The 17,843-nt window shown below is 43.9% G+C and overlaps 2 protein-coding genes across 2 annotated transcripts in view; one reads left to right on the forward strand and one right to left on the reverse strand.

Moving 5' to 3' along the window:
- The first annotated feature begins 2,611 nt into the window (after nucleotides 1–2,611).
- Nucleotides 2,612–6,974, forward strand: inka1 (inka box actin regulator 1). Its single transcript, XM_033037061.1, has 2 exons — nucleotides 2,612–2,835; nucleotides 5,814–6,974. The coding sequence occupies exons 1-2, from the start codon at nucleotides 2,785–2,787 to the stop codon at nucleotides 6,795–6,797; spliced, it is 1,035 nt and encodes a 344-aa protein (XP_032892952.1). The 5' UTR covers nucleotides 2,612–2,784; the 3' UTR covers nucleotides 6,798–6,974.
- Nucleotides 6,975–9,458: 2,484 nt separating this feature from the next.
- The window catches only part of uba7 (ubiquitin like modifier activating enzyme 7), a 231,125-nt gene continuing 222,740 nt past the window's right edge, over nucleotides 9,459–17,843 (reverse strand). The window contains exon 26 of the mRNA XM_033037366.1: nucleotides 9,459–9,989. Within this exon, the coding sequence (XP_032893257.1) occupies nucleotides 9,845–9,989 (145 nt within the window). The 3' untranslated portion in view covers nucleotides 9,459–9,844. The remainder of the gene's footprint in view (nucleotides 9,990–17,843) is intronic.

A 17,843-nucleotide genomic window follows, 5' to 3' on the forward strand; every position in this document is an offset into this window, starting at 1 on the left:
TGTGTGCACTCCACTCCACAAAGTTGCTTATTATGTCTCTATACTCCTCCTCATTGCCCCCTTTGATGAGGCCGACAACAGCTGTGTCATCCGAAAATTTCTGCAAAAAGCAGATGTTGGTGTTATATTGGAGATCCGCTGTGTAGATGTTAAACAGGAATGGAGCCAGCACAGTTCCTTGTGGAGCCCCTGTGCTGCTCAAGATGGTGCTTGAGACATTGTTCTGTAGGCACACGTACTGTGGTCTGAGGGAAAGGTAATCCAAACACCACAGTACCAGTAATGGATCCACCTTCATCTTCTCCCCTAGCAGTCGGGGCTGAATTGTATTAAAGGCACTTGAGAAGTCAAAAAATGTAATCCTTACAGATGCATCAGTAGTGTCCAAATGTGTGTACACCCTCTGCAGCATGTAAACGAGGGGCATCATCGACACTGATGTTAGGCTGATATGCAAACTGACTGATTGTGGTGGGGAGAGAAAATAATCAGTGCATTGTAGTTAATATTCACCTATTTGATAGATTGGAAGGTATTGAATATTTTGTATCTAGAAATATGTGGAAGTGGACAGCAATTGACTCTACAGATAATAAAAAAGAGCTTCCATTAGAAACTTTGCACGTCTCCTAAGGACCAACATCTTTCTAAAAAATATATACAGAGCAGAACATCATCACCTTGGGAGCCGGAGGTACGACTCTGAAGGCTATCAGATGATTTAGGATCAGTAAGCTCGGTCAAGAGTCCGAGCCAGTTTCTTCCCAGCTGTTATCAGGCAACTGAACCATCCTCTCACCAGCTAGAGTGTGGTCCCAACCTACTGTCTACCTACTATCTACCTCATTGGAGACCTTTAATCAAACTTGCACTAAATGTATACCCTTTATCCTGTAATAATATATAGTCCTCTCATTGACTGGATAGCATGCAACGAAAAAGCTTTTCACTGTACACATGTGACAATAATAAAATAAACTAACTCTGAAAACTAAACCAACTGGTACAAATGCTTTGTATCTATGCCTTATATTCAGAGTATATGCTATTTGTAAAATTGCAAGGGCAAATAATTTTCACAGCAATCACTAAAGGATAAATGTCCTACAGTTATGATAAATCTGGCTTGTAACGTGTAATCGATGCTCTATATTAGAGCTAACATTCTGTATTGAAATTTCCCATCGATTAAAGGCAATCAAGATGGACAACATATTAAATTAACTGCAAATTAAATGGATAATCTACATGGTATTGAGCAAACTGCACGTAGCGCTGTGGACTGTAAATTAGGCAGTCACCACTACCCGGTCCATCACAGGTATTCACCTCCTCACAATCCAGGGGTTCTGTATGAGGTACTGCCTCAAAAAGGCAGCTACTATCATCAGAGACCCACGCCACACTTTACATCACCTATCCATGTTCTCCGGAGATGTTGCCCGACCCGTTTAGTTATCCCCGCACTCGGTGTCTTTTTATAAAGAACTGAATTGTTCCATTGAATTTCTTGATTCGGCTCCCCCCCTCCCCTCCCCTCCCAATCTGCAGATCTCTCAACGCCACTTCTCACCCACCCTTACCAATATCTCCAATCCACTCTCTGTATCATCTTAACTGGAAGCGTCACAGCAAGTTTGTGGAAGACAAGAATACATGGCCGCAACAACGTCCGGGCTATTCCAGAGATTTCCCATAAACTGTGCGACGGTGAAAAGCAATGGGGACTTCACCCGGAATCCCCATTAAAAACCCTTCAGACCGACAAGTCACTGCGTTGCCATCAGAATTCGAGTGCATTCCCGGACCATCAACTCTGCACCCTCTTTCTAAAATTACCGCTGTCCACGGATAATACATGTGGAGGCGCTTGGGGGAAAAAAAGTTGCTAATTCTTTATTAATCTAATGCAAACACCAGATTTAAATACGCCGATACACAATATAATGAAAACCTTCAGAAAGATGCATTTTTGAAACGAAAGTACTTTGGCTTTGCACGTGGAGACAGGGAGGCGCTGAAGAAAAAAGTTGCTAATTTATTATGAATCTTATTGCAAACGTCACCAAGTTTAATTGCAACATGTGAAGAACTTCGGGACATTGCATTCAGGAAATTAAAGAAATTTGGCTCCACATGGGGAGGGAGGCACGATTAGAAAAAAAGTTGCGAATGCATTATTAATTTTATTGCAATCTCTACCAAGTTTAAACGCGTTTAATTGCAATATTTAAGAACTTCTGAAAAGTGCATTTATGAAATTAAAATACTTTGGCTCTGCACTTTGGGAAGGGAGTTGCTAGGAGAGGAAAAAGTTGCAAATACATTATTAATCTTATTGCAAACTCTGCCAAGTTTAAATGCAATATTTTAAGAACTTCAGAAAAGTGCATTTGTGAATTGAAAGTACTTCGGCTCTGCACGTGGAAGGAGTTTTGCCGGCCCCTCCGTTGACACTTGGCGGAGTGTCAAATTTTCCACGTTGTAAGTCTCTGTAATATATTCCGGGATAAGGTTACAGGGGCAGGGAATTGGCCCGGTTCTCCCTCTGGAGGATGGACTTGTGCAATGACTGGTTGTTTTCAAAGCAGGGTGGGGTGACGGGGGCGGACCCTACGAAGGGGTATGTGTATATCTATGTGCACAGAGGTTTTAAGTGAGCTTGCCTGAATTTTAAAACACACAAAAAAAATTGAGACAGAGAAGGGGTAAGAAAAAAAAGAGTGAAGCCAGTTTCAAATCCCAATGTAGGACTGAGATTTTCTGGAGGGAGACGGCACGGGAATGCAGGACGTTAAACTCGATGATTTCATTTGCCATCTTCGGAAAGAAATGGTGAGTTCAGAAAATATGAAATTTCTTCCGACGAATTCGTGTTAACTGCAATCATCTGAATGTCCCTTCATTGGGGGGCGGGAGTGGAGTGGGGGGTGTGATGTTTTGTAGGGTGCTATCTGGAATTGGGATGCTATGGTTCATACACACAGCACGGGGCTAGACGTGATTATTTAAACAACAAATGTGAATTGCCTTCACTGTACTAAACGCATGCAATATCAGGCAAGGACTGCATCACTGAACACTACAGGCTTACAGATTTGTTATGGTTTCAGGATTTGGGTTGCCTTTGAAATTTTCCAATCGGGGTATCCCGTCTTGGGCTGGTAATTGAATCTTGAGTCATTTGGATGTACAGGGGTGACGGGTTAGTGCAAGGGTAGAGGGTGAGGTTTGGCGGGAACTGGGGCAATAGGGGGAGAAACAGCTGGGCTAAACCCCAACAGCTGCTGGGGGCAGAGAAGGGCTGGGGGTGAATGAACGATTGGCTTCACATCAGTAGCTTGAATGTGAACTGTGAAAAGCGAGATTGAGGGAAGAATGCGGAGGCTTCCTTTTGTGAAACAGGCAGGTGAGTGTCCAGGTGTTAGCCGCCGTTTGCAAGTCCCTACCTGCCCGCAGTCTCCACGCTACACAAGCTGGAATGTTTTACTGGAACGAGAAGAGTCTGCTCCACCGCTTACTCATCCCTGAAACTACCAGAAGCAGCAAGGGCGATGTTTACTTACCAGTGGAGAAAAACATTTTATTTCCTCCCAAAACTTAACATTTTTAACGTGAGAGGCAGAAATGTTGGGAGACAGAGAAACAGACTTAAATTAATTTTGAGTTACTCCAGCACTTTGTGTTCCTCTCAAGATCCCAGCATCTACATTTCCTTGTATCTCCTTACATCTAATTTGGTGGATGAATTTTTGTTTTATCTGCATATTCCTTTCTCTAACTTGGGAGGTGGGAGACGGGGTTGAGTTGGTCCCGTGGAAGGAGTGTGGGGGTTTGGCAGTCTGGACATCTTCATTGGCAATTCGTATGCAGGCGTAATTAAAGTTGAACTGAGGTGGATTTGGGACCCATTCGCGACAGCTCACGCTGTAGTTAGCTACAGAGACGCTAGAGGGAGCCTGTTAGTCACATCTATTGCCCACAAAGGACATCTGAGCATCGCCTCCACAGCAGTGATGGTCTGAAGAAAGAAAAGCAAATCCCTAATTTTCTTAGGACAAGTTCCAGATGCATTGCTGAACAGTGCAAGCTTCTACAATCTCGTCTCACAATGGTCATTGTTCTGTGTGCAAAAACAAAATTGGTTGAGCAACAGTTGGAGTATTGTGTGCAGTTCTGCTTGCCTCGCTATAGGAAGGATGTGATTAAGTCAGAGAGGCTGCAGAGAAAAAATAACAATAATGTTACCGGGACTGGGGGACTTGAGTTATAAGGAGAGATTAGATAGGCTGGAAAGGACACAAAATGCTGGAGTAACTCAGCAGGCCAGGCAGCGTATCTGGAGGACATGGACAGGCGACGTTTCTGGTCGAGACCCATCTTAAGATAGACTGGGGCTGTTTTCCCTGGAGTGTATGAAGCTGAGGGGTGACCTTATAGACTTGTTATAAAATTATGAGTGGCACAGAGAGGGTAGATGGTCTTTTTCCTGGGGTAGTGGAGTCTAACCCCAGAGGACATAGGTTTAAGGTTCGAGGGAAAAGATTGAAAGGGGATTTGATGGGGCAAATTATTCACAGAGGTGAGGCGGTAGTAGGTATATAGACCTTGAGCTGCCAGAGGTAGTGGTAAAGGCCACACCATTAAAAAAAAACATTTGGACAGGGACATGGATCGAAACGCTTGGAGGGATATGGGCCAAATGCAGGCAAATGGTTCGGTTTAGCTTAGTTTATTTATTTAGTGAGGAACAGTGAAAAGCTTTTTTTGTTGGGTGCTATCAGGTCAGAAGAAAGACTACGGGATTATTACAAGCGAGTCGTGCACAGTGTACAGATACATGATAAAGGGAATAGAGTAAGAAATACTGCTGCTGGAGTAAAGGTTTAAAAGTGTAGTGTGATTGCAACGAATGATTGCAGATCCACCTCTGGGATCAGCACAGAGAGAGACTCGCCTCACTTAGGTGGAATTAGTGTATATGAGCATCTTGGTCAGTGTGGACAAGTTGAGCCTGTTTCCCTGTTATATGTCTATAAATCTATTAAAACATTCTCAAATGCCAAAACATCCATTGGGAAATGATTTAAAAAAATTCTTATTGAAACACACGTTTACAATTTCAGCAGATGTAGATTATAATCTGAGATAATCCATTGCACACAGTAGGATGCACACAACAGCTATTGAGCAACTGGAGGTCAAAATGTCATCTTGACATTGGCACTTGGATCGCAGCAATGATTATTGTTAGTGGATTAAAAGGCTTATTCTGGTCTGTGAGCAAAGGTGCATGCAACGCATCTTGGTGTACATGGTCAAAGATTAGCAAAAATTTGGGCATGGTAGGTCCTCATAACCAGCATTTCCTTGTATCAAGTTTAAGACAGTGATTGATAGATTCTTGATTAGTATGGGTGTCGGGGTATGGGAGAAAGCAGAATGGAGTTGAGAGGGAAAGATAGATCATGATTGAATGGCGGAGTAGACTTGATGGGCTGAATGGCCTAATTCTACTCCTATCACAGATGAAATACTCATACATTAGATCTATCCTATACTGTAGGGACAATTTACAGTAGCCAATTAATCTACAAACCTGCACGTATTTGGAATGTGGGAGGAAACCGGAGAAAACCCAAGCGGTCTCGGGGTGAACGTGCAAACTCCATACAGGCAGCACTCGTGGTCAGGACAGGCCAAATGTGGTTGGGTTTAGGCAATAAAAGCAGATCCTGACAAAACAATGACTTTTCCCCGCTGATTATGAGGACTTAAATAAGCAGTTCCTTGTGTTCTCTCTCCTTGCACAGATAAATATGAAGGAGGCGGGAGCATGCCTTCGGGATCAGATGCAGTGCATGATGCAGGCTCTGCAGGACCTGAAGCAGATCCACAACATCAGCAGCCTGAGCCTGAGGGAAGAGGAGGGACAGAGACCCCTGCCACCTCCCAAGGGCAGGACCACGCACAGCTTCACGTCCGATATCTCAGAATCAGACACGTACGACTCGGCCTGTTGCCTGGCATCTCCCAGGAGCGAGGAGGAAGGGAGCCCTTCAGTATTTGCATCAAACGCCAGTGACAGGAGCTTGGAGTTCGACTCGGGCTATTCGGAGGCCTCTGGGCCAACACTGACGAAGGCCGCACGCGTTGGAAGCTCACCTTGCCTGAGAGAAAACAGACTTCCCCCTGTTGGGATTTTGAGAAACAAGATTGGCCTTGGGCCAAACAAAAAAATAAGACCCAAGTCTACCTCCGATGTTTACTCAGAACGGTCCACTTGGAAGATATTTGACTATGGGGATCCCAATGACTGGACAGTGAACTTGCTCTCCCAGAGCAGGAACAGGCAGCCCTTGGTACTAGGAGACAATTGCTTTGCCGATCTGGTGGAAAACTGGATGGATCTACCGGAGGAGGCGGACGAGATGGTGGAACCAAGGGGCAGGGATCACTCCAGCAGATTCCTTGGGAAGCCTCACAAGTTCATCCTCAACATCTCGGGAAATGTCAGGCGCAAACTGGCCAACATCTCCAGATCTGATAGGTCAAAGAGCACGGATCCAAAGCACCAAAGCAGCAGAGACATCAGCCATGCGCACATGCAATCAAAGAGACTCTCTTGTCCGACAAATTTGGCTAATTATATGCCAAAGCTCTCTTATCTCCACCGTTCTCACTCTAGTCTACCCCAGACACATGAAGCATCAACAGACTTTGATAAATTCATTGCTTTGATGAAAAGCAGAAGTCGGAAGCCAATTATTTGCAAGGACACAATTAGTTATGTATAGAATAAACAAAACGGACATTGAAGCTAATGCTTGCAATATGAGGCGTATATTTAATCCCATTTTTTTATATCTCTGTTTTGATATAAGCCAAAATGTATAAACCCATTTAGTTTGTGTCCACCATACATTTTTATATTTTATACATTGTCTTAAAATAAACACGAAGAATTATTTTAAGATTTTGTTTGACAGAAGCTTGTTTATTTGGGTGTTATGTTCCAGCAGAGATAAAGAGTGACAATATATAACCCTTTCTGCAGATATTTATCTTCATTACTATTTTATGGTGCGTCTCCTCCAAGCGAGATTTCCAATTTGATTCAGAGCAGAGCCGCAGTCAATCACAAACGTAATTGATTTTCCATTTTGTAAACAAGTAGAACATTACGAAAAACAGCTATTTCAATGAACTGTAGGTTCCCACAACCTCATTGACAATTATTTAAAGTATAGGTTTTAAGTAAAGGATGTGTGGAGATTGCTGTTATCAATTAAGACACAAACAATTCTAGTTGGTGCTGGAGTTATTAAACGGAGGGCTTTCTTGATAAGAAAGAATCGAGAGGATGGTAGTTTTAAAAATGGTACAAACCAGCTAATAGTTTTACCAATGCCTGTGGAATTATATAGACAGCATGAACTACAGTTCTAGTTTACAGAAAAAGACACAAAGTGTTGGAGTAACTTAGTAGGTTAGCCAGCATCTCTGGAGAACATGGATAGATGACATTTCAGGTTTCGTACTGAATATCTATATCCATGTTCTCCAGAGATGTTGCCTGACCTGCTGAAATCTTCCAGTACTTTGTTTCCCAGTGGAATTATGTTAGTCACTACTTTGGCACTATGCCAATTGAACAGGGTAGGGTTAAATAAGGTACACAATGGTATTGCAAATTTCATTCAACATCTAAAGTCTACACTTCACGGATATATCCAATATTGCATCGTGCTTATCAAATGTATTTCCCACTCGGTGAAGGTGATGGATGTACTTACAGTGTAAGGCGATCAAAAATGACGAGGATAGTTCTGGATGAGTGACACAGAGGCTGCACAGTGTGTTCACATTATTGATCAGAACTATAATGGTCAGCAATGGCAACGAACGAGGTGAAAAACATTTGTTCCCTCACGAATATCTGCACTCACTCTTCGCCCAAGTAGTACAGGACCATGTGACTTATCACGGAAACTTATAAAGAGCTTTTCCATTCACCATTACATTATTCATATTCAATTCAACATTTTCACTCTCATACTTCCACATTACGTTCATACTTTCAAAGGGTCTATTTTTTTCTATTTAAATTCCATCAGATAAGTGAAGAAAGCCCTCTCCTGACATGAGTCACAAGCTCCAAATCTGATGTACATGGTTGCTTTTTTTGTTTGTTTTGCTGACATTTTCAGATATTGACATTTTTGTGATTACATTTCAACCATCTTATCTGCCAAGATGAAGTGTGTGATTAGTACTTGGAGAGTAAAATGTAGCCTTTTTTTCTCAACTCGCTTCTGTTTCCTTGTGATATGGAAGGAGGCCCATAACTCCACCTCAATTATACCACCACCACCAACACTAGGGGTGGTTTACAGCGGACAATTAGTCCACCGCCCAGCATATGTTTGGATCTTGGGAGTAAACTGCTGCATCTATAGGAACTCGTGCAGTCACAGGAAGAACATGCAAACTCCATACAGTCAGCACCTGAAGTCAGGATAGAACTTGGCTCACTGCAGTGCTTCCTCCTGCATTTTTAGTCGGTGCATTTGCATTCAAAGTCTTTACACTTACATTGAAATTTGTGCTCACCAAGTGCCTGCGCTGAATATATCGCATGTCCTATCCCGACATCAAGTGTGAAGTATTCTTAAGTATAGCAAATTCTAGGTTAAATCTATCCTTGACATTCTGACGGAGTGGGGGTCTTATGTTCTGACAATGTGGTGACACAATGGCACAGCTGTTGGAACTGCTGCCTCACAGCGCCAAAGACCTCAGGTGATGCCTGTGTGGAGTTTGCACGTTCTCCCTGTGAACGCTTGGGTTTCCCTCTGGGTGCTCCGGTTTCCCCCAACCTCCCAAAGAGGTGCGGGTTTGTAGGCTAATTGGCCCAAGTGTGTAGGGAGTGGATACGAGTGTGAACTAGTGTGAACGGATGGTCTATGATTGGCGTAGACTCGGTGGGCTGACGGAAAAATGTGACGTCTGCACAAGGGCTATTGGGGGGGGGGGCAGATTTATGAACATGAGAATGACAACTTAGGCCAACTATTACTGAGCTTGGCATTGTGAGCATTGTGCAGTAAATTAATTCATGGTGCAGGACTGATTTGCAGCTCGTCTCGTTCATACCACGAAGGATCTTCATCACGACAAGACTGACAGATGTGGAAGAAATATTTATCCTCGCAGTCTGTGTTCGACTCAGACGCAGACCCTGAGATGAAAGGATAATGCAGCCCAAGATAACTTGATGGGGGTTAATTTAAAAGCAAGTTGCCACAAGTGTGAAAGACACAATCTCTGTCCACTATCTGCACTTCAGTGTCATGTTTCAATTATCTTTAAGATGTTTGCAGATGAAAGCAAAGACGTAAACCATTAGCCAGAGAGCTACATTGCATTAGAAAAAAAATGTGCTTTGTGAGTCTTAGTTGGATTTCTTAAAAATGTAATATTTTTTAAGAGGGTAAAGTGAATAGGATACTTGCCTTCAAAAAGGAAAAGAATATTAACACACTAATGGGGCAATTTTACAGAGACTAATATGTTTTTGGGATCTGGGAGGAAACTGGATCATCCGGAGGAAACCCACGCAGTCACAGGGAGAAAATGCCAATTCGGCAGACAGATAGCACCCGAGGTCAGGATTGAACCCGGGTCTCTGGGCTCTTCTTGCAACCCTGCTGGATGCACCCTGAGAAGGCAGAGAATCAATGAGCATGCAGATAGCAGTGCAAGGCTTAGTGGTGACCTGGGAGGACGGGAGGAGGTTGTGTGACTGGGGGAGTGGATGGAGTGGTCTCATTCTGCCACAGGTTCACCGGATCCGGTAGCAAACAGGGGGATAGCCAGACTCTTCTTCGTCTCCATTCTTTTCAGTACTGCAGTCGATCTCCAATCTTAGGAGCTTCACATGTTCCTCAATCGCCTTTCCACGGATCTTTGCCACGATTTCTGAGATTCTGAAGCAAAAGCAACAATTGTTAATAGTTAGTTTTAGTTTAGTTTCGAGACTTTGTTTCGATATACAGCATAGAAATGGGCCCTTCGGCCCACCGAGTCCATGCCGACCATCAACTACCCATTCACACTAGTTTGACATTATCTCACATTTGCACTGCCTTATATGGTATAAGGTAAGTCTTGATACTTTAACCCTTTGGACACTAAACGTTGAATGATTAATAGAGGCAGCATGGAAACACGCCCTTCAGCCCAGCCAGTCCACGCCATCCATCAGCCATTCACACTAGTTCTATGTTATCCCACTTTGTATTCCCTTCACACTAGTGGCAATTTACAGTGGCCAATTAACCTACAAACCCGTACGCCATAGGGGCATGGGAGGAAACCAGAGCACCTGAAGGAATCCCATGTGATCAGGGGTATCGCCTCAGATCAAGTGGCTGATGAACCCGGGTCCTGAGAAGAGTAAGGATCAAAGGTTTATACAACCTACATCTGCAATGAGTGATAGTCATTAGGGCATACAGTGGGGAAACAGGCCCTTCGGCCCAACGTGCCCATGCTGACCAACATGCCCCATCTACACTAGTTCCACCTGCCAGTGTTTGGCCCATATTCCTCTAAACCTTTCCTATCCATGTATCTGTCCAAATGTTTCTTAAACTTTCATTAGTTGATAGGTTATAGGAGCAGAATTAGGCCATTTGGCCCATCAAGTCTACTTTACTGTTCAATCATGACTATCTTTCCCTCTCAAACCCCATTCTCCTGCCTTCTCCCCAATACCCCTGACACCCGCCACAAATCAAGAATCTGTCAATCTCTGACTTAAGAGTATCCATTCACTTGTCCTCTACAGCCGCCTGTGTGGCAATGAATTCCACAGATTCATCGCCCGTCCCAATACCTGTCTCAACTACTTCTCGAGGCAATACCTGTCTCAACTACTACTCGTTCCATACACCTTCCGCTCTTTGTGTAAAAAGTTGCCCCCCAGGTTACCCTTACATCTCTCCCCCCTCACATTAAACCTATGTCTTCTGGTACTCAATTCTCCCACTCTGGGTATAAGACTGCATTTACCCTACCTATTCCAGACTCTGTGTATTGACCTTATCCATTCTAACGTACCTAGTGATGGCAAGTTAATGCTGCCAAACATTGAGGTGGAACAGTTGATGTTGAAATAGCAGATTGGAAATCTATACTATTACTAAAACTCTCATCCTTCCCCCACCACCACCCCTTCCCCCACCCCCCCCTCCCCTTCCCCACAACCCCCTTCCCCCACCCCCCTTCCCCCCCCCCCCCCCCCTTCCACCTTTGGGTTGTAAGGCAGCAACTCCACCACTGCGCTACAGTGTCACCCCACAAAACGCAAATAATTCTAATTCCAATCATAATGAATTGACAGTTCCTTCAATTAAATAATATAGGGGAGTGATGCAGATTTCTTCATGCAAGGGTTCACTGTGGAGGTAGGAAACATGAAGAATAAAGCCATTGATTGGTTGTTCAACTCCACACCACAAAACTCCATCTTCAGGCTACCAATTTCATCCGCCACCCTGGATACCCTCTTGCACTCCTTCTACAGGTGTACGGGGAGAGAGCATTCGGCTGGTTGCATCACGGCCTGCTTTCGGCAACTGGAACACCCAGGAACGAAGGAGATAAAGCGGTGGACGGACACTGCCCGGTCCATCACAGGTACTGACCTCCCCACCATCGAAGGGATCTACAGGCAGCTCTGCCTCGAAAAGGCAGCCAGCATCATCAGAGACCCACACCAACCTTAGTCAAATTAAACCGATTCTTAATCTCACTTCACCTGCAGATTGCGGTTGGTTGTAACTCCCTTTGAAAGTCACTTAGATTTAGTGTGATCATGTAAAATTGGGGCTAAATTGTTCTGATTTTTATTTATTTTATAGTCGATGGACATAAAACTAAGGGGAGGTTGGGGAGATGGATTATTGATTCGCAAACACTCATTGCAAGAATCAAAGCAGTTTAATTCCCTCCTTGCAGATTTGTTGGAGAATTTAATAAAACGCTGACCAGCAGGAACAGAATAAAGTGGTTCTCTGACATTCTACACTGTAGATCCACATTTGCAAACCCTTGTCAATGCACACTGAAAGTGAAAATGAACTTGCTGAACTTCAGTGAGACTGGAGAATGTCTCACAGAGCGCACAGACACACACACACCCGCACTGTAGCAGGGTACTGCTATGGTCTGGTGTATGTGATAATTTCAAGAGATCCTCTGCTTTATTTTTAAAGCTGTAGGAAATGTCCTGGAGCTGTATCAGAGAGGAAATAGCCGCAGGCGGATGTTTACTTCATCAGTCAACCTGCAGCTAAGACTTTACATCCTTCAGCTGCTGGCTCAGAGGGCAACCTCCAGCCTCTGCAACCACACACATGAGCTGAAATGCAAGATTCCTCCAGCAGTTACAACAGGCAAGAAAAATCCCAGGCAGTGAAAATTAACTTCAACGGGACAGGAAAATCAGCAAGTTTGTTTTCGGAAGACTCCTTAAGGTAGCAGCCGAGGTTTGTGCACCTCAGCTCACTCGCTCCCTCCTTGGTTTAAGGAAGACTTCTTCACTTCAGGATGGTGGGAGGGGGAGCGGAGACGTGAAGGATTTGAGAGTGCTACTCATTCACTGGAAGTGGGAGGGAGTCAGAAAATCTTCGACCCAATCTCCTTTATTCCAACCAACCAACCAAACAACTAACTAACCAACTAACTAACTAACCAGCCAACTAACTAAGAAATTAAAACTTACAATGCTTAGTAAAGTTCATAACAAAGCATGTTTAAATAGTTGGTAGACAAAAATGCTGGAGAAACTCAGCGGGTGAGGCAGCATCTACGGAGCGAAGGAAATAAGCAACGTTTCGGGCCGAAACCCTGCTTCAGACTTAAATAGTTGTTTCTCATGCCGCTATAGTTATTAAATATGTTATTATATAATTTATATTCATTAATGCTCTCATTTACTGTATGCATTAAACAAGGTTTCATTAAATTAAGTAAACCACACGGCAATGAAATGGAGGTAATGATTCATTTCTCGCTTGAGATAATCTAATTATTATTACATCCACATTTAGATACTTGGAACCATTAATTCCATCATTAAGAAGCAAAACTATTATTTACTTTTTTTCCTGAGTGACTTCAGGGTGAAGGTCTGGGTTTAATTTAACTGGCAATCACTTGACTCTAAGCAGAGGCCAGTTAGTAATCAATAACCTTGTGAATTTCTAGCGGAAGGGGACCTTCACATAGAAGGACATCTGTTACTTTGTTTTGTAGAGGTGTATTGTGGCAGCTCCCACCACAATGCCTATGGTCCTTTATTAAAGTAATTCCAAGCAGTTTGCTGCACAGACGATGCTGAGACTCATAATCTTGCGATCAACACAATTGCGTGTAATCACAGAGCCCTTTAAATGATGACGTCCAAGATTTATTACCCTCTTTCTTTAAACAGGAACCAGGTGGGGTCCTGTGCCTCCCTACTAACCATTGAGGGAGTTGAAAGTGAACACACTTGTTCTTCATTAGAGGCTTTTCATATCATCAGAGTATTGCAAAAATCCAAAAGAAGATGATTAATTTAGATACATAGAACAGTCCCGGAAGATTGTCAAGTTAGTCTTTAAGTCTGCATAAGGATACACTTTATTCATTTATACACAGCACTTGTAATATATGCAAAAGGAGTTTCACTCTGCAGTTGGACATGTGACAAATGAAGCAGCATTGAACCATACACTTTAGAATGGCTAAAACATATGGATTCATAGTCACATGCAGCACTTAAACAGGCCCTTTGGCCCAACTCATCCGTGCCGACCGAGGTGCACTATCTAAGCTAGTCCCACCTGCCCACTTTTGGCCATCATCCCTCTAAACCTTCCTTGTCCATGTACCTGTCCATGTGTCTTTTAAATCTAGTTTAAATTTCCTGCCTCAACTATCTCCTCTGGCAGCTTGTTCCATATACCCATCACCTTCTGAGTGAAAATGTTGTTCCTCAAGTTCCTATTTAATCTTTCCCCTCTCACCTTAAACCTATGTTGATTCCCCCACCCTAGGTAAAAGACTGTATTCACGTCATCTATTCCCTTAATGATTTTATGCATAGCTATAAGGTTACTTCTCTGCCACCTGCACTCCAAGGACAGGTGGAGCGAGGAAGTCATTGATAGGAGTTACAGGGAGGTGGTCACTCCAAGACCACAGGAGGCAGGCAAGTGGATCACGGTTGGGAGAGGCAAGGGGCACAGGCAGGGACTAGAGAGTACCCCGGTGGCTGTACACCTTGACAATAAGTACTCCTGTTTGAGCACTGTTGGGGGGGACAGCCTACCTGGGGGTAGCGACAGCGGCCGGGCCTCCGGTACAGAGACCGGTCCTGTTGCTCAGAAGGGTAAGGAAAAGAAGAGGAGAGCAACACTAATAGGGGACTCTATAGTTAGGGGGTCAGACAGGCGATTCTGTGGACGCAGTCGGGAGACCCGGATGGTAGTTTGCCTCCCTGGTGCCAGGGTCTGTGATGTGTCTCAACGTGTCCAAGATATCCTGAAAGGGGAGGGAGAGGAGCCCGAGGTCGTGGTACATATAGGTACCAATGACATAGGTAAAAAAAGAGAAGAGGTCCTGAAAGGAGAATTTAGGGAGTTAGGAGGGGAGTTAAAGAGTAGGACAGCAAAGGTAACAATCTCGGGATTACTGCCTGTGCCACGCGACAGTGAGAGTAGGAATGGAGCAAGGTGGAGGATAAATGCGTGGCTGAAGGACTGGTGCAGAGGGCAGGGATTCAAATTTCTGGATCATTGGGACCTCTTTTGTGGAAGGTGCGACCTGTACAAAAAGGATGGGTTGCACTTGAACCTGAGGGGGACCGATATCCTGGCGGGGAGATCTGCAAAGGCTACTGGGGAGACTTTAAACTAGAATGGTTGGGGGGGAGGGACTCAAATAGAGAAAGCTATTAGACAGTGTGTGAGGCAGGACGCAGAGAAGGAAAGCATTTAGACCCAACATGTAGGGGGGAAAGAAGAAAACAATAATAAACAGAGAATAAGAGGTGGTGGGGTTCTTAAATGGGTGAGCAGAGAAACAGAGGGGTGTAAAATGCGGGCGGAAGCAATAGGTAGCAAGGTGAAAAGTAAAAGTGGCAGGCAGACAAATCCACGGCAAAAATCAAAAAGGGCCACTTTTCAACATAATTGTATAAGGGGTAAGAGCGTTGTAAAAACAAGCCTGAAGGCTTTGTGTCTCAATGCAAGGAGCATTCGTAATAAGGTGGATGAGTTGAACGTGCAGATAGCTATTAATGATTATGATATAGTCGGGATCACGGAGACATGGCTCCAGGGTGACCAAGGCTGGGAGTTGATCATCCAGGGATATTCAATATTCAGGAGGGATAGAGAGAAAGGAAAAGGTGGTGGAGTAGCGTTGCTGGTTAGAGAGGAGATTAACGCAGTGGAAAGGAAGGACATTAGCTTGGAGGATGTGGAATCGGTATGGGTAGAACTGCGAAACACTAAGAGGCAGAAAACGCTGGTGGGTGTTGTGTACAGGCCACCTAGCAGTAGTAGTGGAGTTGGGGATGGCATCAAACAGGAAATTAGAAATGCGTGCAACAAAGGCAAAACAGTTATAATGGGTGACTTCAATCTACATATAGATTGGGTGAATCAAATTGGCAGGGGTGCTGAGGAAGAGGATTTCTTGGAATGTATGCGGGATAGTTATCTAAACCAACATGTAGAGGAACCAACGAGAGAGCAGGCTATTCTAGACTGGGTATTGAGTAATGAGGAAGGGTTAGTTAGCAGTCTTGTTGTGCGTGCCCCCTTGGGCAAGAGTGACCATAATATGGTTGAGTTCTTCATTAGGATGGAGAGTGACATTGTTAATTCAGAAACAACGGTTCTGACCTTAAAGAAAGGTAACTTTGAGGGTATGAGACGTGAATTGGCCAAGATTGACTGGCAATTAGTTCTAAAAGGGTTGACGGTGGATATGCAATGGAAGGTATTTAAAGACTGCATGGATGAACTACAAAAATTGTTCATCCCAGTTTGGCAAAAGAATAAATCAGGGAAGGTAGTGCATCCGTGGATAACAAGGGAAATCAGGGATGGTATCAAAGCAAAAGATGATGTGTACAAATTAGCCAGAAAAAGCAGCATACCAGAGGACTGGGAGAAATTCAGAGACCAGCAGAGGAGGACAAAGGGCTTAATTAGGAAAGGGAAAATAGATTATGAAAGAAAACTGGCAGGGAACATAAAAACTGACTGCAAAAGTTTTTATAGATATGTGAAGAGAAAGAGATTAGTTAAAACAAATGTAGGTCCCTTGCAGTCAGAAACAGGTGAGTTGATCGTGGGGAACAAGGATATGGCGGACCAATTGAATAACTACTTTGGTTCCGTCTTCACTAAGGAAGACATAAATAATCTGCCGGAAATAGCAGGGGACCGCGGGTCAAAGGAGATAGAGGAACTGAGTGAAATCCAGGTTAGTCGGGAAGTGGTGTTGGGTAAATTGAATGGATTAAATGCCGATAAATCACCAGGGCCAGATAGGCTGCATCCCAGAGTACTTAAGGAAGTAGCTCCAGAAATAGTGGATGCATTAGTGATAATTTTTCAAAACTCTTTAGATTCTGGAGTAGTTCCTGAGGATTGGAGGGTAGCAAATGTAACCCCACTTTTTAAGAAGGGAGGGAGAGAGAAAACGGGGAATTACAGACCAGTTAGTCTAACATCGGTAGTGGGGAAACTGCTAGAGTCAGTTATTAAAGATGGGATAGCAGCACATTTGGAAAGTGGTGAAATCATTGGACAAAGTCAGCATGGATTTACGAAAGGTAAATCATGTCTGACGAATCTTATAGAATTTTTCGAGGATGTAACTAGTAGAGTGGTAGGGGAGAACCAGTGGATGTGTTGTATCTGGACTTTCAGAAGGCTTTCGACAAGGTCCCACATAAGAGGTTAGTATACAAACTTAAAGCACACGGTATTGGGGGTTCAGTATTGATGTGGATAGAGAACTGGCTGGCAAACAGGAAGCAAAGAGTAGGCGTAAACGGGTCCTTTTCACAATGGCAGGCAGTGACTAGTGGGGTACCGCAAGGCTCAGTGCTGGGACCCCAGCTATTTACAATTTATATTAATGATCTGGATGAGGGAATTGAAAGCAACATCTCCAAGTTTGCGGATGACACTAAGCTGGGGGGCAGTGTTAGCTGTGAGGAGGATGCTAGGAGACTGCAAGGTGACTTGGATAGGCTGGGTGAGTGGGCAAATGTTTGGCAGATGCAGTATAATGTGGATAAATGTGAGGTTATCCACTTTGGTGGCAAAAACAGGAAAGCAGACTATTATCTAAATGGTGGCCGATTAGGAAAAGGGGAGATGCAACGAGACCTGGGTGTCATGGTACACTAGTCATTGAAAGTAGGCATGCAGGTGCAGCAGGCAGTGAAGAAAGCGAATGGTATGTTAGCTTTCATAGCAAAAGGATTTGAGTATAGGAGCAGGGAGGTTCTACTGCAGTTGTACAGGGTCTTGGTGAGACCACACCTGGAGTATTGCGTACAGTTTTGGTCTCCAAATCTGAGGAAGGACATTATAGCCATAGAGGGAGTGCAGAGAAGGTTCACCAGACTGATTCCTGAGATGTCAGGACTTTCATATGAAGAAAGACTGGATAGACTTGGCTTATACTCGCTAGAATTTAGGAGATTGAGAGGGGATCTTATAGAAACATACAAAATTCTTATGGGGTTGGACAGGCTAGATGCAGGA

Source organism: Amblyraja radiata, chromosome 18 (assembly GCF_010909765.2).
Source record: "Amblyraja radiata isolate CabotCenter1 chromosome 18, sAmbRad1.1.pri, whole genome shotgun sequence".
In the NCBI taxonomy this organism is placed as follows: domain Eukaryota; kingdom Metazoa; phylum Chordata; class Chondrichthyes; order Rajiformes; family Rajidae; genus Amblyraja; species Amblyraja radiata.